A 23,268-nucleotide genomic window follows, 5' to 3' on the forward strand; every position below is an offset into this window, starting at 1 on the left:
GAAGTTCTACCAGTAACACTCTCCTACTATGAATGTATAGTAGTTATCTGCTTGGAGATACACTGTACTTGGGCGAGGTCTTATCAGCGACCTATAAAGTGGTAATATAACATGGCATGTGAAATAAATCCTACACTTCCTCCTTATCAGTTATTACTCTGCGTCCGTGATAATAACCCTGCTCAGAGGATGCCTTAAACACTGCGCACTCACCAGGCCTTATGGTTCATCAGACGATCTCCTCGTGGCCTCTATGATCTATGACCAGAAGTGGAGAGCCCCCGTTCTTCATGCAGCAGCATACTCTGCCCATAGGAGCCAGCCACTGCCATCATAAGGGGTATATAACTAGAAGGTGGCTACTCCCAGCCCGACATGGGACCTCCAACAATGCAGTGAAACATTCTAAGGGTTTTTCCCATAGCAAAGAATAGTTCTACGAATCGGTAGATATCTTTAGACTTCTCCACTAGGGGAAAGTACAGAATTACAGGTAGTGCTCACCTATGGAAGACGACTGTGGACTAATCAATAGATCCTCTTGTACTTGTTCACTCCCAGGTACGGTCTGCTGATCGCTCATTGAACTCTGAGATGCACTGACCGGCTGAGACACCTCCTCGTGCACCTCCTCATCACTCAATCTTTCTACCTTGACTCGAACGTCATCTTCCATCACCAAGGGAGAGTTGACTTTAGTGCTTTCACATGGCACATAATCTGTTACCCTCCTGGCAACTTCAGAAGGACCAGGAAGTTCTAATGTTCTGGACTCTATCTGCTTCACCTTGTCGGACTGTATCCTTCGATCGATGCCAAAGGGGAAAGTCCATGGGAAGGCATGAGACGAGTCCACAGGCTGGTTCCTTGTCTCGGTATAAGAAGGTGTGGGGTTTAGCACTTGCGGAGAGCTTGTCTGTGTGCTGCACTTTAATGGGCTCTCTGGTGACATGACAATGTAGCTTTTGCGTTTGCGTCGGGACTCCCGACAAATGGGAATGGTCCTCTCCACCACGCTGCACTCCGAGGACACTGGAGAGAGGCTACCATCTCGGAAGTTGTTGCAGTTACCTGGGTTCTCCTGCCCAGTGTCCAGCACCTTCTCTTGCTGTGTGTTCCATAAAATGCTGGACTTCATGAACTCTGAGCAGGTGCTCGCCACACTGAACATCTGCATATAGCTTGCAGCAGCCAATACATCAATAATGTTTTCGGTGTTGATAGATAAGGTTGCAGTGTAGGCATACTCCAGGAGAGGGATGAATCCGGTCACGGTGACGTGATGCAGGTCTAGGACACACTGAGCACTCTCTTCAGCCTGACCCACCAGCTTGGTACGGAAGAATTCGCTGCATGCTGCCAGGACCACCTTGTGCGCTCGGAAGATCTTATCCTGGACCCGTATTGTGATGTCACAGAAGTGCCCATCATTACGTAACATGTTCAACTTCCCCAACATCTCCTGGCTGTGTGCCGGGGAGCTGTGAGTAAATGTCTTAACCCCCATCCTGGAGCTTTTGGAGAGATGTTTTTTTCTCCTTTTCAGAAACAGGTGCAATAGCTCGGAATCTAGAATAAAGAAACCAACAATTATGACAGATTCCTGGATCATTTGCTTGTTACAAAGCTTATAAATAAGGACTTGGTATTACAGATACACAACGACACACATCACTGAAATATTATTTTGAGTGGTCAGTTTACATGTAAGTGACCTTACAAGCTCATGTGGCAATGTATGGGCTCAGCTGGGCCTTTAACGTACTGTACTGTATGCATATTACATGTGTGTGCGCATTACAAGCGTGTATTTGGTTTTGTTCTTTTCTTTACCAGCACAACAAAAACAAATGAATAAAAGGTGACTCTGCAGCACTGTATACTGCAATAGAACAGAGTCATCCTGTGGCTTTCCTCTCCAGTATGCTGGGACTTGTAGTCCCACAGCAGATGGAGAGCTGCAAGTTGCCTTACTTGGATATATACAATGCTGCTTGGGCAACATGTGGCTTTCCGTCTGTTGTAGAACCAGAACTCCCAGCATGCCCAACGTGATGTAATTTGTAATGGCGTAACAGTTGGACAGCAACAGTCTGACCAATCCAGATATACACAGCACCGCTTAGGCCAGTGATGGCTAACCTGTGACACTCCAGGTGTTGTGAAACTACAAGCCCCAGCATGCTTTGCCAGTAGATAACTAGATGATAGCTGGTAGAGCATGCTGGGACTTGTAGTTTCACAACACCTGGAGTGTCACACGTTAGCCATCACTGGCTTAGGCAAAGACAAGGATTTCAAGTTAATTTGCAAATCAGCAGGGTTTATTGACAAACATGTCAAAATAAAGGATGTACTGCCCCTAGTCCTCACCTCCGGCTGCCCCCTGTGTGCTCCCTGCTATGTGGAAGCAGGGTGCAGCAAAGAGCACTGTGAACCACCTATTATATAAGGTTAGTATACAGTGTGCAGGACATCCACTAACTGCAAGTCACTGAGCAGACTTGTGGGAGAACACCGGGCATTGGAAGGACAGCGGGGGGCTATTACTTTACCATGTACTGCCCACAGGTACTACATAGCTCATTCTTATTAGTCTCCTGTTTCCCCCCCCCCCCCCCCCCGACAGCCCCCAGCTACAACCATCAGTAAACAGGGAGGTCTTACTGCAATTGTTTTACAGCAGTGAGCGAGTTTCCTCCAGTCAACTAGAGTGTGAGAGGGGATACACCACAATACCAGGTATCCCTTTAATGCAGAGTGAGTCAGGGGTGACCGGAGAGGGCCAGGGATTTGGGAGCATGCCTGTGTGAGATATCTACTTTAAAATAGAACACCGTCCTCATTATGTCTGCATTATGTGGTGGTGTGAGCGCTTGCAGAGCATAGTACGGAAAACCTCTTTATGCTTAAAATAAAAACCAAGGTGCACAGTTGGCAAAACAAAGCTCTTCATTCTTGCACAGAGTGCCAGGAACCGCTCCTTACACCGTCTCACTTCTGGAAGATCTCAAGGGTCTTCACAACTATTTTCCATGCCATCTCCCTTGTGCTGTAAGTAAATGTCATGCCCTTGGAATGCCAGTTAGCCCAGTAATACAGCCTTTTACAGTCGTCCTACCTAATTTTATCATCTCGTCCTCTCCAGGGTATTTATTGGAGAGGCACTCTGTCTTTACAGGTATAGAAAGCATGCAGGAAATACAGAATTTTATGGACGTCTCAATCCAGTTTCAAAATCCTTTCCCTAAGCGAATACAAACTGGAAGAGATCAATGCGAGGGAGACTTCCATGTCACTTTCTGACTAATACACAGAAATATAATGCTTTTATATTCTTCAACATCATCATCATTTATTTATATAGCACCACTAATTACGCAGCGCTGTACAGAGAACTCACTCACATCAGTCCCTGCCCCATTGGAGCTTATAGTCTAAATTCCCTAACATACACAGACACACAGACAGACAGAGAGAGGCACACACAGACTACCAGTATGTTTTTTGGAGTGTGGGAGGAAACCGGAGCACCCGGAGGAAACCCACGCAAACACGGGGAGAACATACAAACTCCTCACAGATAAGGCCATGGTCGGGAATTGAACTCATGACCCCAGTGCTGTGAGGCAGAAGTGCTAACCACTACGCCACCGTGCTGCCCCATATTCTTTGTCTGCATTAGCTTTTCAAATAAGCTAAAAAGAAAAGAAAGGGAAGATTCCCAGTGATATTGCAAACACAACCACTGGAAAGAGCCCTAGACATATTCAGCCTGTTATACACGCTGGCAGTAAACACTACATATAGGAAAGCTGAATGTCAGACCTACTGCAATGGACCAAGAGAGATGGATGGACTGGAAATGTGCAGCTGGAATTCCTGGAAAAAACAATGTGTTTGGTTTTAACACAAATCGCTTTGCTTTACTGCAAGGAGATCCACAGTTTTGTTCAGTTTCCCTTGTTTTCTTCAAGCTGAAATTAATGATTTACAGATTGTCATGTGACAACCATTGCAACTAATCACATGACACATGATGCTGTGAGCAGAGAGGTATTGGAGCGCCCCTGTCTCAGCACAATCCCACAGCCACCATATAAATGGAGGGAGATTGTGTCCGCTGAGATACTTAGCAGCCATATAACACTCCCACAAGGATATTTAGTAAAAAGAGAATGAAGTTATTAGTCCTTGATGTATCTTGCTGCCCTTCTGATCCCATCCTATGGTGGCAGAGGGGTGTCTACCTTCTGTACCAGTAATTACTGGTATTCCATTTGTCCCCCAACTTTCTGCATTATTTTCTTCCCATTATAAATATTATATGTGTTTCTATTTCCTTTTTTATGGCAAGTTGTTTCTCATTTTATAGTATGCAAATATATATTTTCTGAAATTTCAAGCACCAAGTTATTTGTAATATTCTGCAATTTTCTACCAAATACGGCTACTATGGGAATAGTTGCCAGTTCTGAATATTTGTTATTTATTATGTTGAAGTACATGACACAGTGAGGGTTCCACCTGTCTGCACACATGACACAGCAATAAAAGATTGTACATAAAATGACAAATAAATAGTATGTTTGGAAAACATTTGGAACAATGTTTACATTTCCTATTGAAATGCAGTTCACATACAATGTAACTGCTTCTATCGGGTTTAATGAGACCTGAGACTGAAGTGATATAGCAGGAAACAGCACCAGCCTGGTTTCCACATTAGCAGGGGGATCCCTGCGTCCAAGCCGCCTGATTGCGCTGACACGCTGGTTGGGAATCACTGCCGGGAGCCTTATATTGTATGTTATTTGCACCCGATTTTGCTCAGAAATTAAACTCGACACAACATAGCCATAAATAAATCATTAATTTATTCTCCAACCTACAATCTATTATAAATCAATTTATTTTAAATTCAGGAGTTTTTGGCATAGATGTAAATAGATGCAGAATGACCATTAAGGTGAATTGCCTACAGAAATATAAAAGCTCAGCCAATCACAAGAATGTTTACATTGTTTACATGCTGGCCACTTGTGATTGGCTGAGCAGACACGGAGATTGATGACATCAGATAAATAGCAATGTAACACTACAGTATTATGGTCTCAGCGGGCACTGGTTTGCTGGAACTTGGAGGATCCACAAGAGTGTTTCATCTTTTATCTTAATATTTTATTTATTTGATGGAGCATTTTCCCATTCATGTCTAGCTATGGGCTCTCTGCGTACATGGGAAGTCTCATCACTTGTGTTACAGACAACAGTCTGTCTGAAACCAGTCAGACTACTTATGGAGGTTTCCATAGAATTTGCAAATCGCTGCGTAGTAGATACCTGTGGAGATTTACATGGGTATTTGCCTTGAAGATTAGATGAATTGCAAATCGCCATAAAAATCACTCAAAGAGAGTAGATTTGAACAGACAGATCTCCCCCTAAGTGGGGAGAAGGGGAGAGTTTTGTTTGGCTAATCAAACATTAAAAAGTAGCTTCTAAAAATAGCAGAGTGTGTGTTCAGCCGACTAAGTGAGAGGCACATTGGGGAGGATGTATGCTGCATCCATATGTATAGCAAGTTAAAGAAAAACAGGTGCCCTCTCTGCTTTCATCCGTACATCTGTATAACCCTCCAAGAAGAAGCAGCCCAGACACAGCCTCCAGCCAGTCACATTCCACGGCCCGGTACACTACGCTGCTAGCGAACCACCATGTGTACCAGCCCCAAGTGCTTCCGGCTTACACCATACCGGACTCTGGACAGCAAAATCATTGTCAGACATACAAGTCATTATGCTCAGGGACAATTTAATAGAAGGCATAAAGGAATTTTCTCAGCTGAATGGTCCTCGTGTCACAAGGAAACAATGTATCCCATGTAAAGTTATACGGCACTAAACGCACAGAAACTCCATTGCTACTGGCCCCATAACTACATCCATATAGTACAGTATAAGATTATTACTGTAGGTACTCTGTATATGTACAGCGATCACCCAGCTTTCAGGATAAATGTATTTCCTGCATCTTATACCTGAGTGCAAAGATGCGAAAGAAAGAAACTCTGCCCCTGCGCAGCATGACGGCTCTCAGCAATGGGATAGGGCAGATCTGTAATACACAGGCGGTGATCCCTAAAATTACTATGTTCACATTAGTGCAGACGCCCCTGTGTATGATCCCCAATGCAGAATTACCTGCTGATATTTAACCGTGTAGTTATACAGTTAAAGAGTAAAAGTGTTCACATTTCTGCATCTAAGACATCTAGCAAGTAAAATGCTAGTAAGTGTCTACAGTACTTACAGGATAAGTGCTGTAGACACTAATACACCCTGCATTACAAGCACCCAAAGGTGCTCATGAACCAGAGAGCTTTGGAAACTGTATGCAGGAATTAATTCTGTATTGTCTACAACTGCAATAAATCTAATTCTGCCCACAATTTTGGAGTGGTCTCAAAAGGCAGCTGGATAAATACAACATGAAGTCTGCAAAGCAGACAGTTGAAGTATAAAGACTGACTGAAATGCTGAATCTATAATGTGCCCTGACACATCAGCAAGAAAATCACTCAGCACACTGGAAAACATGTAACATATGATTGTAATGTGGCCGTAAGCACAGCGTGGAGCTGGTGTAACATGCTCTGTAATCATCTGATATTTATTGTAATGGATCTTTCAAAACCCACTAGATGGAATTGGAGCAAACTTTCACATAACATATTCTGCCAAATACCTGGGGGGAGGGTGGTGATCCCTGTATGTATGCATGAAATAACCCAACATGTGTGAGGAAGAACTCCCCAAATCTGCTGTCACCAAAATAACCTTCTATAAATCCTGTTTATTTCTAATCCATAGAATAAAAACCAGAAATCTAAAACACAGGAGATGACGCAAGTTCTTCAGCAGGATGACAACATTGCTGCTGAGCCAATCACAGGCAGTTTCCCTCGCTAGATGCAATGTGATTGGCTGGTGATGAGGGGAGACTCTGCTTTGATCTCACACCCATAGAAAAACTGAATGTCTACCGATACGGGGAAAACTCATTAAAAATACTGCGCAGCCCTACGCAGGTCCATCTATCTCAGTGAGGTTTTTATATGAATGAGAAATACAGGACAATGCTGGTGTCTGCTCTCGGTAGCCCCGAGTGGATTCATTAAGGAAAGTAAGGCAAAAAAAAAATAGTATGTTTTTTCCTGGACAAAACCATGTTACAAAGCAAGGGGTGCAGATTAGTTCATTACTTTGCACTTACGATAAAAACTGGCCGTTTTGTCATGTAGCACACACATACCTGATAGCGGTATTTGTATATGGACATTTAAAGCTAATCCAGGACATGTCCTAACACAACTATAAATATGTCCCCACATTTTACATTTGCCTCCCCTCCAATGCAACATGGTTTTGCCAAAGTTACCCCTTTATTCGCTTGCCTTAATGGATCAGGCCATTATATGTTTTCACAGAGATGAACAATTGCTTTATACGCAGTGAAATGGAGCAGTAAGCATCCAAAGAAAATGCCCAGCGTAAAAGCCCACCTATGAAACACAACGGGGTATGAGCTGCATGCTGTGCACTGGTGGTAACAGCCAGCACAATGTTTAAATACCACTGGATGCTTATATCAGTAATGAACACATCACAAATAACCAACCCCCAGATATTACACCACTTTAACAATAATCCTCAAAATTATTTTCAGCATGGCTCCTTTACAATCTCATAATATCACAAACATCCAGATAAATATATCCAGTAACTCTTCCAGCACAATACACTATTACCTTGTCTGTCGCTGCTCGCCCTAGGCCTCACCACCCATGTAAGTACCATGTCCTACAATGTTACCCCCTTCATGCACCGCACAAGAGGGTGTTGGCGTTCTACATACAAATATCTATTTCACTGTGCGTATACATACGTGTTTGATTCATCTTTCCTGTGTTGTGTCTCATGTTGCACTTAGAACACTGAACACATCATAATACTGGGGGACAGAACTAATCCTTAGGAAATCATTTCATTTACATTTCATGCAGCTTTCTCTGTTGTCTTTAACAGGTCACAAATTCAGGAAAAACATGATTTAAATGTGTCTCACTGGTAGAAATACTAAATAAGTTATAATCTTACATATATAAAAATCATTGGTGTTTGTCTGTCTGTCCAGTTAAGCATTCGGACACCCCTGCACCGATTGGGATAAAACCAACACAAGGTGGTCCAGTTGGATCCAGGCCAGGTTCTAGGGGGGTTAGGGTCCATGGAGAACCTCCCGTTGGTGTGCGCTGGGCAGAACCCTCCACTGGATGGATTTGGGTGAAAACTTCAAAAACTGGTAACATTGGATCCCAGAATACACACTAGGGGAGCGGGGGGTTAAGGTCCTAGTCAGACCTCCCGCTGGTATACACTGGGCAGACCTTTGACCCAGGGAGTCTAATCTGGACCTTTCACTGGATGGATTTGGATGACAATTAATATAAACAAAATCAGCACTAGGCAGCCACCTCACGGGTGTCGTGGAAGAGCTGCTAATTATTTTTAAAAGGTTGACAGTTACATCCAACTAATAAATAACTTGATGATTTAAATCCAGGCAACACCGGGTACTTCAGCTAGTAAACTATATAAATCTCATCACCGTTTCACACCAGGAGGAAACAAGGACTAGTTCTGTGCTCCACACAAGCAGAATGGATGTGCACTAATGTGCTGGTGGACACTGCACCTTGTATACTGTATAATGATGACAAAAAATGCATGTAAAAAATTGGTTTTACCCTGACGGGGTCTGAATTTAAATAAACATTTATTAACCCCTTAGTGTTTTACATACCATATTAGTATAATGGTGGAAGGGTATTAAGGACATGGATTAAACTGTGATCAAAGGAATGGCAAAGTTACCACGATAGGGCCCTGATTATTTATTACTATTACCCTGGTACCTAAAGCACAGGGATGCCAGGAAGAGCTCCAACAGTTTTCAGCATGAGCCTGGTGGTATCAAGGTGTGGGTTTCTTTGGCTGGCCCTCCCATCCCCCATGGAGGCTATAGCCCCGGGCGGAATCGGCTGGGTCTGGTTCACATTGTATCACTGGGACCCCACGCTGCACATTGCCCACGTAGCTTGGCGCTGGTCTCCACTTTATCAGGGGGTCTCCTGCTCTTTGCCCCAAGATATATTACCAAACAGACAAGGCTGCATAGCATTGGTGATGGTTACGGATGTATGGGGGGGTGCACAATAATACAAGAAGCAACAACATCATCAACATGCAATCTTGCACCGCGGCTTATGGTGAATCTAAATATACTGTTCCCTCCTAGTAGGACGCTATGGGGTTTATGGTACCTCACTTACACCTGAACACCCCGAATCCACCGCTGCAGACACCAGGGCTGCAAGAGCCGTGTAACCCAACATGTGGGTGCACCTTTTTGTGCATGCGCAGTGCGTTGTTACGTAGCATAAATGGACTTCCATCCAATGTTAGATCAGAACCTAAATCCTTGTAAGAGCACAGCAGCTCGTCACATATGAATGAGCAATTAACAGACTATATATGGCTGAGGACTAGTCTTACAGGGGTAAAACTAAAAAATAAGCTCAACTTCATCTAAATAGAAGTAACAACTATATCAGCCTGTCAGACAGAATTCTTTTTTTGTTGGATTGAATAGTCTGTGCCACATACATTGGCTGGGTCCCCCTTTCCCAGCTGCCAAGGCTGCTCATATCATCTAAGACAGGACTAAGGCTATCAGCAGGTTGGAACAAGCTCCTAATGTTATGGGATATTTTCTTGACATCCATATTAAAATCAGTCCTCAATTATTCATGCATACAGAGGAGTATTTAATTAGAATCCGTGACTTGTGTTTAACACAGAAGCTGACAGCAGATCAATGTATCCCACCTAACCTGCCCTCGTTTGTTTCTATGGTGACGAACCATCCGCACTATAATTACGTACAGGTAAATCATGGGCAGATATACCAGCCTGCTCTTACTGAAGGTTACACAACTACAGAGACTAACAAATCATCTAACCTGTCACTTTCCAGCAGGGATCATAGTGACCCCCCCCCCCAGTGGAAGTCCATCAAATGCCCCAGACTGAAGCACAGGACTCATCTGCTAAGGACGTAGCAGCAATGTCAGGTATATCTGGGGTATCTGTCACAGTAAGCGTCTGCCAAGTGCCGTTACAGCGCCATACACGAGGATTGGAATTCAGCCATGACCACAGCTTACTCAACGCTCAATTCTGACTGCAGCAAAATGCTACAATTATTATATGATGAACAAGTCCAAATTTACAGATGACCATACTAAGGTGACTGTACGGCAAGTACATCCTGCCAGCTCAGGAGAGGTTTTCCCTCATCAATAGTAATGACTATTTCATACCTGTTCTGAGAACGGCTAACGTCATGCAGACATACATATATTACACATATATATATATATATATATATATATATATATATATATATATATATATATATATATATATATATATTTCAGTGTTCCTCTCTTGCAGTTCTGACTAACACCCAGGATAAAAGCCTACCTGCATTGCGCATGTGGCCGCCAGTTAGTGTTCGCTCTGCACTCTACCTCCCACATAATCATCATCTCACAATATAAAACAGGTAATGTGTGAACACAGTGGGAAATTAAAGGTGCTAACGAGGGGTCATCGCACTTGTTCTGAAGAGCGACTGTATCACTAGCTCAGATTAGCTGCTGAACCCGAAGGGACTGATGTGTAGCAGGTACTATGTCAGTTGGCAGAGCATATTAATTGAAAATTTTGTACTGTGCATGCCCAAAATAGTGGGCACACACGTGTCCATGCAGAATTGCACAATTCCGCCATTTAAGTCAGCGCTCCTCTGGATAGGCGTACAAGGCGCTTTAACATTTAACTGTCACCCCTCATTCTAACCGAACCGCACCACTGGTAGCTACACAGAAACACTAGTCACCAATGGCTGCTTTATAAATGGTGGGTGATAATAGCCACACCCACTGTACCCACCAGCTACAATTGTTCCCCTACCTCTTAGATTGTAAACTCATTTGTGTATAGACACCTCTAACTACTGTTATCTATTTGTACCATGATCACCTCTATTTATAGTGCAATATTATATGTTGGTGCTTTATGAGAGAAAAATAAAACAATAATAATGTAGCTATTAACACACATACCAATAAACTGGTAATGACAAATATATATTTATAAGCAAGCACCTATTCCCCTAACAGTTATAAGGAAGGATGGAATAATGTACCATATACTGACATCTATATGGATTTGTGAAGTAAACAAAAAAATTAAACCAAAATAATATCTACAAATGTATTTTAAAGTGTTTCACTATTGATATGCAGAATACTGTATATAATAACTGAATTTGAGATCTGTCTTCCAGGTTATAGAGTAACAAACAATTCATCACAGGTGAACATTAGGATGTAATCTTTTGAAATACAGATTTTTAATAAAGGGGTCTTAGTCTTATATTATATCAAAATGAAACCACAAGCCCTGAACTCAATCACTTCAATGACAAATCCACGTTTGTAGACTGTTTTTGATAGGCTAAATGTACAAGAGGATTTCCACTATAAACCCAATCTTATATCTAACCACTGTCTGCAGCCCTCTCTCTATACTGGCCCCAACATCAACAGACAAGCACAAAAATCTATAGGTCTCTGTGTTTCTGATGTGCATGATGGGACTGTATATACCAGACAGTCTGCATATCTACGGAGAAGATATTAGTCAAATAACTCTGCTAAGTGTATCTACAAAGTTAGGATAGGACTATATTTGAACGGTGGACTTATTAAATAAGTTAGGCGCTGGGTAGGAAAGAGTTAAAGAGCACCTGTCAATTCAATAGAAATCAATGTGAATGAATACAGGACATAGAGCACCTGAGTGATGTCACTGGTTCCCAGAGAAGGCTGCATTCTCATTAGTTCCGCCCACACAATGTTTTACGAATATACCCCATATGCAAAACCCACTGGCAGGGTGCTGTATAGCATTAAGTGATCTCTTACACATTATTTCTGTATCTCTGTGTAATTACTGAATGACATTTGTATTTCAGCAAGACAGTATTTAGTTACAACAATAGAACAAAAGGATGCAAATCAGAACTTTAAAAAACAAAGCATATATTATTACCACTTAATACATCAGTATTACATATGTAACTGCTCCATGGATACTATCCTGTGCAAGTAGGAGGGCAATAAGGCTGAATCAGTAAACCAGGTTCTCCTGCTGGCTGGGCATGATGGGACATGCCACTTTGACCCCAATTCCCTCTCTCAAGGCTTGCTCCCACTTTGCCATTCTCCACAACCTATCCCTCTCCTCCGGTACCTCCCGTCCTCCTACAAACAAGCTCTCATCTCCCCATACCCTTGACCCTGCCTCTCTTTCTATTCACCATCTTATCTCCATCCTTCTCAGGCGGCTGGCTTACAACCATCTCACCTCCTTTCTCTCTTCTCACTCCCTCCTTGACTCATCACCCTCTCCTCTGTCCCTCAAGATCATTGCCTGGGGATCATCCTCGACGTATCCAACTCCTTCACTCCTCACATTCAGTCCCTCTCCAAATCCTGCTGCATCCACCTCCAAAACATATCTAAGATCCATCTCTTTCTCACCATGGAAGTTACCAAAATTCTTATTTACTCCCTTGTAATTTCTCACCTTGATTACTGTAACCTCCTCGTCTCTGCCCTACCCACCTTCCCTCTTCAGTCTATCCTCAGTGCCGCTGCGCGCCTTACGCTTCTCTCCCACCGCAATATCACTGTTATATCTCTCTTCCAGTCACTACACTTGCTCCCTATGTCCTACAGAATTACATTTACTCTTCCCCCTCTCCTACATAGCCTTTAACCAATCCTCCCCCTACATCTCCAACCGCATCGCTACCCACGCGGCTTCCCGCCCCTCCGTTCTGCCATCTACCGCCGCCTCACTACTACACTGATTACCACTTCCCACTCCAGCCTCCATGACTTCGCTCGGCTGCTCCTCACCTATGGAACGACCTCCCACACCATATCAGATTAGCCTACTCTCCAAGGTTTCAAACATGCCCTTAAAATTCATTTCTTTATTCAAGCCCATCAGCCCTCCTCCTAACTCGTAACTCTGGTACCACCTCCACTTCCCCAACTCAGTACCACCCCATTTGCGCCTTTTCCTTCCCTTTAGGATGTAAGCTCTCAGGAGCAGGGCCCTCCTTCCTCATGCTCTCCATCACCCTCTGTACCTGTAGGATGTAAGCTCTCAGGAGCAGGGCCCTCCTTCCTCATGCTCTCCATCACCCTCTGTACCCGTAGGATGTAAGCTCTCAGGAGCAGGGCCCTCCTTCCTCGTGCTCTCCATCACCCTCTGTACCTGTAGGATGGAAGCTCTCAGGAGCAGGGCCCTCCTTCCTCGTGCTCTCCATCACCCTCTGTACCTGTAGGATGGAAGCTCTCAGGAGCAGGGCCCTCCTTCCTTGTGCTCTCCATCACCCTCTGTACCCGTAGGATGTAAGCTCTCAGGAGCAGGGCCCTCCTTCCTCGTGCTCTCCATCACCCTCTGTTCCTGTAGGATGGAAGCTCTCAGGAGCAGGGCCCTCCTTCCTTGTGCTCTCCATCACCCTCTGTACCCATAGGATGTAAGCTCTCAGGAGCAGTGCCCTCCTTCCTCGTGCTCTCCATCACCCTCTGTACCTGTAGGATGTAAGCTCTCAGGAGCAGTGCCCTCCTTCCTCGTGCTCTCCATCACCCTCTGTACCTGTAGGATGTAAGCTCTCAGGAGCAGGGCCCTCCTTCCTCGTGCTCTCCATCACCCTCTGTACCCATAGGATGTAAGCTCTCAGGAGCAGTGCCCTCCTTCCTTGTGCTCTCCATCACCCTCTGTACCTGTAGGATGTAAGCTCTCAGGAGCAGTGCCCTCCTTCCTCGTGCTCTCCATCACCCTCTGTACCCATAGGATGTAAGCTCTCAGGAGCAGGGCCCTCCTTCCTCGTGCTCTCCATCACCCTCTGTACCTGTAGGAGGCTTCCCCAGCCATGTTTACCAGAGCCCAGGCCGACTTCATGTCGGACATTACCATCACTCACTTTCTGCCCTATAAATAACTTGATCTGCATTACCAAGTTATCTGTGTGCAGTCTGTTATATAGTAGATGTTAAGATTCATAACACATTACAAAATACATTATTAATCAGTGCTGTGTGTATTGTGTACTACTGTATATTTCATGCACTGCTGAACTGTAGTAGTGCCTTATAAATAAATTATAAATATATAATATGCGTTTACATATCCGCTGCATAAAATGATAGTGCCGTTCGTTATTCAGGGTCCAAACTAATAAACATACATACAACTGTAGAAGGTACTTTTTGATCACTTATTGACTTAAAATAAAGTAAAATGGCTGTTATGAATGAGTAGAGGACAAGTCGACTTCAAATATGTTTAAGTGAGAGGAGCAATAAAAAAAAATTTAAAAACAATTCCTTACAATATGTCAAAACAAAGTTATAGAAAATTACTATAACAAAAGGAAAAGAATATAATTTGTTTGCTTAAAAAAATAAGCTGGATCTAGATAATTAGCAATTCCAGGTAACATTCTCAATGACCATCAAGAATAGCGGATATAACATTTTTGGCCCTTGCATCTTCCAGGGTAGATTAAATATATATTCTAACTATAGATGCTAAAACTGTGAGTATATCTACAGACACACATGCATTTGTTCAAAACACAGCTGAATATTAACATTATAAAGAGAATGTCACATTATTGAAACAATACAATTTAATGTACTTTTTCCAGAGAGTAAACTTGAACACGGTCAAACACCCCCCTTCAACTTGATACAAAATGTTCAGCTCTCAACTGCCCCACTTACTATGGCAGTAACCTGGGCTGAATTCACTGAAAACCCACATTCTCGTCAATTAATTCAGCCCAGGTAGCAGCCAAGGTAAATTAAATGGAAAGTTTGGGAGCAGAGAACCTTGTAACAGGTGTAAAGGGTCATGTTGGGAAGTTTGGAAGCAGGATATTTTGTATTGGTATAAGGGTGTGATATGTAGTCGGGAGCAGAGGTGGTAAAGATTCTATTGGAGGGTGTGAAGTGGAAAGTTTGGGAGCAGAGCAACGAGTGGTAAGAATTCTATCGAAGGGTCTGTAGGTGGGAAGTTCAGGTGCAGAGCACCGGCTGGTAGGGATCTTGTAGGAGGATCTGCAAGTGGTAAGATCAGGAGCAGAGCACATGGTGGTTGGGGATCTGTAGGTGGGAAGATCGGGAGCACAGTACAGAAAGGTGGGCGTCCTGTTGGAGGGTCTATAGGTGGGCGAGCAGGAGCAGGTCATAAGGTGGTAGGCGTCCTGTTGGAGGGGTTGTATGTGGGAAGATTGAAACTCGAAAACATGGTGTTAGAGGAAATGTTGGAAGGTCTGTATATGAAGAGTTAGGGAGAAGTGCAACAGGTGATAGAAGACCTGTTGGAGGGCCTGTAAGTTTGGAAGCAAAGCACTGGGAGATAGTGGACATATCAAAGGGTCTGTAACTGGCATGGTCATGTTGGAGGGTTTGTAAGATTAGGAGCAGAGCACATGGTGGTTGGGGACCTATAGGTGAGAAGATTGGAAGCAGAGTACAGAAAGCACTAGGTGGTAGGGGTCCTGCTGGAGGGTCTGCACCTATAGGCAGGTGAGGGGGCAGAGCACTAGGTGGTAGGGGTCCTGCTGGAGGGTCTGCACCTATAGGCAGGTGAGGAGGCAGAGTCTGGGTGGTAGGGGCCCTGCTGGAGGGTCTGCACCTATAGGCAGGTGAGGGGCAGAGTCTGGGTGGTAGGGGTCCTGCTGAAGGGTCTGCACCTAGTGGCAGGTGAGGGGGCAGAGCACTAGGTGGAAGGGGTCCTGTTGGAGGGTCTGCACCTATAGGCAGGTGAGGAGGTAGAGTCTGGGTGGTAGGGGTCCTGCTGGAGGGTCTGCACCTATAGGCAGGTGAGGAGGTAGAGTCTGGGTGGTAGGGGTCCTGTTGGAGGGGCTGCACCTATAGGCAGGTGAGGAGGTAGAGTCGGGGTGGTCGGGGTCCTGTTGGAGGGGCTGCACCTATAGGCAGGTGAGGAGGTAGAGTCTGGGTGGTAGGGGTCCTGTTGGAGGGTCTGCACCTATAGGCAGGTGAGGAGGTAGAGTCGGGGTGGTAAGGGTCCTGTTGGAGGGGCTGCACCTATAGGCAGGTGAGGAGGTAGAGTCTGGGTGGTAGGGGTCCTGTTGGAGGGGCTGCACCTATAGACAGGTAAGGAGGCAGAGTCTGGGTGGTAGGGGTCCTGTTGGAGGGTCTGCACCTATAGGCAGGTGAGGAGGTAGAGTCTGGGTGGTAGGGGTCCTGTTGGAGGGTCTACACCTGGTGGCAGGTAAGGAGGCAGAGTCTGGGTGGTAGGGGTCCTGTTGGAGGGGCTGCACCTATAGGCAGGTGAGGAGGTAGAGTCTGGGTGGTAGGGGTCCTGTTGGAGGGTCTGCACCTGGTGGCAGGTAAGGAGGTAGAGTCGGGGTGGTAGGGGTCCTGTTGGAGGAGCTGCACCTATAGGCAGGTGAGGAGGTAGAGTCGGGGTGGTCGGGGTCCTGTTGGAGGGTCTGCACCTATAGGCAGGTGAGGAGGTAGAGTCTGGGTGGTAGGGGTCCTGTTGGAGGGGCTGCACCTATAGGCAGGTGAGGAGGTAGAGTCTGGGTGGTAGGGGTCCTGTTGGAGGGGCTGCACCTATAGGCAGGTGAGGAGGTAGAGTCTGGGTGGTAGGGGTCCTGTTGGAGGGGCTGCACCTATAGGCAGGTGAGGAGGTAGAGTCTGGGTGGTAGGGGTCCTGTTGGAGGGGCTGCACCTATAGGCAGGTGAGGAGGTAGAGTCGGGGTGGTAGGGGTCCTGCTGGAGGGGCTGCACCTATAGGCAGGTGAGGAGGTAGAGTCTGGGTGGTAGGGGTCCTGTTGGAGGGGCTGCACCTATAGGCAGGTGAGGAGGTAGAGTCTGGGTGGTAGGGGTCCTGTTGGAGGGTCTGCACCTATAGGCAGGTGAGGAGGTAGAGTCTGGTTGGTAGGGGTCCTGTTGGAGGGGCTGCACCTGGTGGCAGGTAAGGAGGCAGAGTCTGGGTGGTAGGGGTCCTGTTGGAGGGGCTGCACCTGGTGGCAGGTAAGGAGGCAGAGTCTGGGTGGTAGGGGTCCTGTTGGAGGGGCTGCACCTATAGGCAGGTGAGGAGGTAGAGTCTGGGTGGTAGGGGTCCTGTTGGAGGGGCTGCACCTATAGGCAGGTGAGGAGGTAGAGTCGGGGTGGTAGGGGTCCTGTTGGAGGGGCTGCACCTATAGGCAGGTGAGGAGGTAGAGTCTGGGTGGTAGGGGTCCTGCTGGAGGGTCTGCACCTATAGGCAGGTGAGGGGGCAGAGCACTAGGTGGTAGGGGTCCTGCTGGAGGGTCTGCACGGTGAGGGGGCAGAGCACTAGGTGGTAGGGGTCCTGCTGGAGGGTCTGCACCTAGTGGCAGGTGAGGAGGCAGAGCCTGGGTGGTAGGAGTCCTGTTGGAGGGTCTGCACCTATAGGCAGGTGAGGGGGCAGAGCCTGGGTGGTAGGGGTCCTGTTGGAGGGGCTGCACCTATAGGCAGGTGAGGAGGTAGAGTCTGGGTGGTAGGGGTCCTGTTGGAGGGGCTGCACCTATAGGCAGGTGAGGAGGTAGAGTCTGGGTGGTAGGGGTCCTGTTGGAGGGGCTGCACCTAGTGGCAGGTGAGGAGGTAGAGTCTGGGTGGTAGGGGTCCTGCTGGAGGGTCTGCACCTAGTGGCAGGTGAGGAGGCAGAGCCTGGGTGGTAGGGGTCCTGTTGGAGGGTCTGCACCTATAGGCAGGTGAGGGGGCAGAGTCTGGGTGGTAGGGGTCCTGTTGGAGGGTCTGCACCTATAGGCAGGTGAGGAGGTAGAGTCTGGGTGGTAGGGGTCCTGTTGGAGGGTCTGCACCTGGTGGCAGGTAAGGAGGCAGAGTCTGGGTGGTAGGGGTCCTGTTGGAGGGTCTGCACCTATAGGCAGGTGAGGAGGTAGAGTCTGGGTGGTAGGGGTCCTGTTGGAGGGTCTGCACCTATAGGCAGGTAAGGAGGCAGAGTATGGGTGGTAGGGGTCCTGTTGGAGGGGCTGCACCTATAGGCAGGTGAGGAGGTAGAGTCTGGGTGGTAGGGGTCCTGTTGGAGGGTCTGCACCTATAGGCAGGTGAGGAGGTAGAGTCTGGGTGGTAGGGGTCCTGTTGGAGGGTCTGCACCTGGTGGCAGGTAAGGAGGCAGAGTCTGGGTGGTAGGGGTCCTGTTGGAGGGTCTGCACCTATAGGCAGGTGAGGAGGTAGAGTCTGGGTGGTAGGGGTCCTGTTGGAGGGTCTGCACCTATAGGCAGGTGAGGAGGTAGAGTCGGGGTGGTAGGGGTCCTGTTGGAGGGGCTGCACCTATAGGCAGGTGAGGAGGTAGAGTCTGGGTGGTAGGGGTCCTGTTGGAGGGGCTGCACCTATAGGCAGGTGAGGAGGTAGAGTCGGGGTGGTCGGGGTCCTGTTGGAGGGGCTGCACCTATAGGCAGGTGAGGAGGTAGAGTCTGGGTGGTAGGGGTCCTGTTGGAGGGTCTGCACCTATAGGCAGGTGAGGAGGTAGAGTCGGGGTGGTAAGGGTCCTGTTGGAGGGGCTGCACCTATAGGCAGGTGAGGAGGTAGAGTCTGGGTGGTAGGGGTCCTGTTGGAGGGGCTGCACCTATAGACAGGTAAGGAGGCAGAGTCTGGGTGGTAGGGGTCCTGTTGGAGGGTCTGCACCTATAGGCAGGTGAGGAGGTAGAGTCTGGGTGGTAGGGGTCCTGTTGGAGGGTCTACACCTGGTGGCAGGTAAGGAGGCAGAGTCTGGGTGGTAGGGGTCCTGTTGGAGGGGCTGCACCTATAGGCAGGTGAGGAGGTAGAGTCTGGGTGGTAGGGGTCCTGTTGGAGGGTCTGCACCTGGTGGCAGGTAAGGAGGTAGAGTCGGGGTGGTAGGGGTCCTGTTGGAGGGGCTGCACCTATAGGCAGGTGAGGAGGTAGAGTCTGGGTGGTAGGGGTCCTGTTGGAGGGGCTGCACCTATAGGCAGGTGAGGAGGTAGAGTCTGGGTGGTAGGGGTCCTGTTGGAGGGGCTGCACCTATAGGCAGGTGAGGAGGTAGAGTCTGGGTGGTAGGGGTCCTGTTGGAGGGGCTGCACCTATAGGCAGGTGAGGAGGTAGAGTCTGGGTGGTAGGGGTCCTGTTGGAGGGGCTGCACCTATAGGCAGGTGAGGAGGTAGAGTCTGGGTGGTAGGGGTCCTGTTGGAGGGGCTGCACCTATAGGCAGGTGAGGAGGTAGAGTCGGGGTGGTAGGGGTCCTGCTGGAGGGGCTGCACCTATAGGCAGGTGAGGAGGTAGAGTCTGGGTGGTAGGGGTCCTGTTGGAGGGGCTGCACCTATAGGCAGGTGAGGAGGTAGAGTCTGGGTGGTAGGGGTCCTGTTGGAGGGTCTGCACCTATAGGCAGGTGAGGAGGTAGAGTCTGGTTGGTAGGGGTCCTGTTGGAGGGGCTGCACCTGGTGGCAGGTAAGGAGGCAGAGTCTGGGTGGTAGGGGTCCTGTTGGAGGGTCTGCACCTATAGGCAGGTGAGGAGGTAGAGTCTGGGTGGTAGGGGTCCTGTTGGAGGGGCTGCACCTATAGGCAGGTGAGGAGGTAGAGTCGGGGTGGTAAGGGTCCTGTTGGAGGGGCTGCACCTATAGGCAGGTGAGGAGGTAGAGTCTGGGTGGTAGGGGTCCTGTTGGAGGGGCTGCACCTATAGACAGGTAAGGAGGCAGAGTCTGGGTGGTAGGGGTCCTGTTGGAGGGTCTGCACCTATAGGCAGGTGAGGAGGTAGAGTCTGGGTGGTAGGGGTCCTGTTGGAGGGTCTACACCTGGTGGCAGGTAAGGAGGCAGAGTCTGGGTGGTAGGGGTCCTGTTGGAGGGGCTGCACCTATAGGCAGGTGAGGAGGTAGAGTCTGGGTGGTAGGGGTCCTGTTGGAGGGGCTGCACCTATAGGCAGGTGAGGCGGCAGAGCCTGGGTGGTAGGGGTCCTGTTGGAGGGGCTGCACCTATAGGCAGGTGAGGAGGTAGAGTCTGGGTGGTAGGGGTCCTGTTGGAGGGGCTGCACCTATAGGCAGGTGAGGAGGTAGAGTCTGGGTGGTAGGGGTCCTGTTGGAGGGTCTGCACCTATAGGCAGGTGAGGAGGTAGAGTCTGGTTGGTAGGGGTCCTGTTGGAGGGGCTGCACCTGGTGGCAGGTAAGGAGGCAGAGTCTGGGTGGTAGGGGTCCTGTTGGAGGGTCTGCACCTATAGGCAGGTGAGGAGGTAGAGTCTGGGTGGTAGGGGTCCTGTTGGAGGGGCTGCACCTATAGGCAGGTGAGGAGGTAGAGTCTGGGTGGTAGGGGTCCTGTTGGAGGGTCTGCACCTATAGGCAGGTGAGGAGGTAGAGTCTGGTTGGTAGGGGTCCTGTTGGAGGGGCTGCACCTGGTGGCAGGTAAGGAGGCAGAGTCTGGGTGGTAGGGGTCCTGTTGGAGGGGCTGCACCTGGTGGCAGGTAAGGAGGCAGAGTCTGGGTGGTAGGGGTCCTGTTGGAGGGGCTGCACCTATAGGCAGGTGAGGAGGTAGAGTCTGGGTGGTAGGGGTCCTGTTGGAGGGGCTGCACCTATAGGCAGGTGAGGAGGTAGAGTCTGGGTGGTAGGGGTCCTGTTGGAGGGGCTGCACCTATAGGCAGGTAAGGAGGCAGAGTCTGGGTGGTAGGGGTCCTGTTGGAGGGGCTGCACCTATAGGCAGGTGAGGAGGTAGAGTCGGGGTGGTAGGGGTCCTGTTGGAGGGGCTGCACCTATAGGCAGGTAAGGAGGCAGAGTCTGGGTGGTAGGGGTCCTGTTGGAGGGGCTGCACCTATAGGCAGGTGAGGAGGTAGAGTCTGGGTGGTAGGGGTCCTGTTGGAGGGGCTGCACCTATAGGCAGGTGAGGAGGTAGAGTCTGGGTGGTAGGGGTCCTGTTGGAGGAGCTGCACCTATAGGCAGGTGAGGAGGCAGAGTCTGGGTGGTAGGGGTCCTGTTGGAGGGGCTGCACCTATAGGCAGGTAAGGAGGTAGAGTCTGGGTGGTAGGGGTCCTGTTGGAGGGGCTGCACCTATAGGCAGGTGAGGAGGTAGAGTCTGGGTGGTAGGGGTCCTGTTGGAGGGGCTGCACCTATAGGCAGGTGAGGAGGTAGAGTCTGGGTGGTAGGGGTCCTGTTGGAGGGGCTGCACCTATAGGCAGGTGAGGGGGCAGAGTCTGGGTGGTAGGGGTCCTGTTGGAGGGGCTGCACCTATAGGCAGGTGAGGAGGTAGAGTCTGGGTGGTAGGGGTCCTGTTGGAGGGGCTGCACCTATAGGCAGGTGAGGAGGCAGAGCCTGGGTGGTAGGGGTCCTGTTGGAGGGGCTGCACCTATAGGCAGGTGAGGAGGTAGAGTCTGGGTGGTAGGGGTCCTGTTAGAGGGGCTGCACCTATAGGCAGGTGAGGAGGCAGAGCCTGGGTGGTAGGGGTCCTGTTGGAGGGGCTGCACCTATAGGCAGGTGAGGAGGCAGAGCCTGGGTGGTAGGGGTCCTGTTGGAGGGTCTGCACCTATAGGCAGGTGAGGAGGTAGAGTCTGGGTGGTAGGGGTCCTGTTAGAGGGGCTGCACCTATAGGCAGGTGAGGAGGTAGAGTCTGGGTGGTAGGGGTCCTGTTGGAGGGGCTGCACCTATAGGCAGGTGAGGAGGTAGAGTCGGGGTGGTAGGGGTCCTGTTGGAGGGGCTGCACCTATAGGCAGGTGAGGAGGTAGAGTCTGGGTGGTAGGGGTCCTGTTGGAGGGGCTGCACCTATAGGCAGGTGAGGAGGTAGAGTCTGGGTGGTAGGGGTCCTGTTAGAGGGGCTGCACCTATAGGCAGGTGAGGAGGCAGAGTCTGGGTGGTAGGGGTCCTGTTGGAGGGGCTGCACCTATAGGCAGGTGAGGGGGCAGAGTCTGGGTGGTAGGGGTCCTGTTGGAGGGGCTGCACCTATAGGCAGGTGAGGAGGTAGAGTCTGGGTGGTAGGGGTCCTGTTGGAGGAGCTGCACCTATAGGCAGGTGAGGAGGCAGAGTCTGGGTGGTAGGGGTCCTGTTGGAGGGGCTGCACCTATAGGCAGGTGAGGGGGCAGAGTCTGGGTGGTAGGGGTCCTGTTGAAGGGGGAGTAAGTGAGCAGTTAGGTAGGTGGGGGGCTGTATTAGGTTCTGCACCTGGTGGAGAGTGAGGGGCCCTCCATATGACTATGACATGTTGCTGTACAGTGATATGACATGTATGATATATGACATGTACGGACAGCGGTGTCACATGGTGACCTGTGTGTTATATGTAGGTGGTGCTCCAGGTAACACTGCATCATTCATAGAGGGGCCCCTTTCCCTGGGGCCCCGGGACACAAAGGGGAGGGGGCAGACGATATAACCCCTCCCCCCGACAGGCGGGAAACACGGCCCAGTAGACTCGGTACACAGCTCACCTGCCAGCTTAGTCTCGGTGCGGCCTACAAGGCGTCCAGCGCACTCTCAGTCTCACAGGCCTCAGCCGCCGACTCCCGCGTATGCCGTCCCCAGTGCCGGACCCTCCAGCGCCGGAGTGCCTCCCTCCCCCCTCTTCCCGGTCCCCCCCTCTGGCGCTGCGCAGTTGGTGCGCGCCGCCGACCGGCAGACTCTGCCTACGTGTGGCTGAGCGGCCGCCTCGCAGGCCCAGGCGCTCGGAATCTTCCACTTCTCTGTGGTGGGGGGCGAAGGGGAGTAGAACGCATCAGTTTGTTTGTGTCCCACAATACCGTGCGGCGGAGGGGCGAGCGGTGTGACGCGGCGCGGGGGGCGGGGCTGTCTGGCTCCTGGTTGCCTGGATACAGCATTCAGCCCCGTGCTTGTAAGTGTAACTATATATACACAGTGTACCCCCATATATATATTATACTGTACCCCTATATATATATATTATACAGTGTAACTATATATACACAGTGTACCCCCATATATATATTATACTGTACCCCTATATATATATATATATATATATATATATATATATTATATACTGTGTACCTATATGTAAGTGTAACTATATATACACAGTCTACTCCCATATATATATAT

The 23,268-nt window shown here is 49.0% G+C and overlaps 1 protein-coding gene across 2 annotated transcripts in view; it reads right to left on the reverse strand.

The window, feature by feature from the left end:
* Positions 1–22,948, reverse strand: part of ZBTB44 (zinc finger and BTB domain containing 44) — a 40,813-nt gene extending 17,865 nt beyond the window's left edge. For both annotated transcript variants that reach the window (XM_075190559.1, XM_075190560.1), the window contains exons 1-2: positions 22,641–22,948; positions 505–1,569 (exon numbers count right to left, since the gene is read on the reverse strand). In XM_075190559.1, the coding sequence (XP_075046660.1) occupies positions 505–1,507 (1,003 nt within the window). In that variant the 5' untranslated portion in view covers positions 1,508–1,569; positions 22,641–22,948. The remainder of the gene's footprint in view (positions 1–504; positions 1,570–22,640) is intronic.
* Between the last annotated feature and the right edge of the window lie 320 nt (positions 22,949–23,268).

The sequence above is a fragment of the Mixophyes fleayi genome, chromosome 11 (genome assembly GCF_038048845.1).
Source record: "Mixophyes fleayi isolate aMixFle1 chromosome 11, aMixFle1.hap1, whole genome shotgun sequence".
Taxonomy (NCBI): Eukaryota; Metazoa; Chordata; class Amphibia; order Anura; family Limnodynastidae; genus Mixophyes; species Mixophyes fleayi.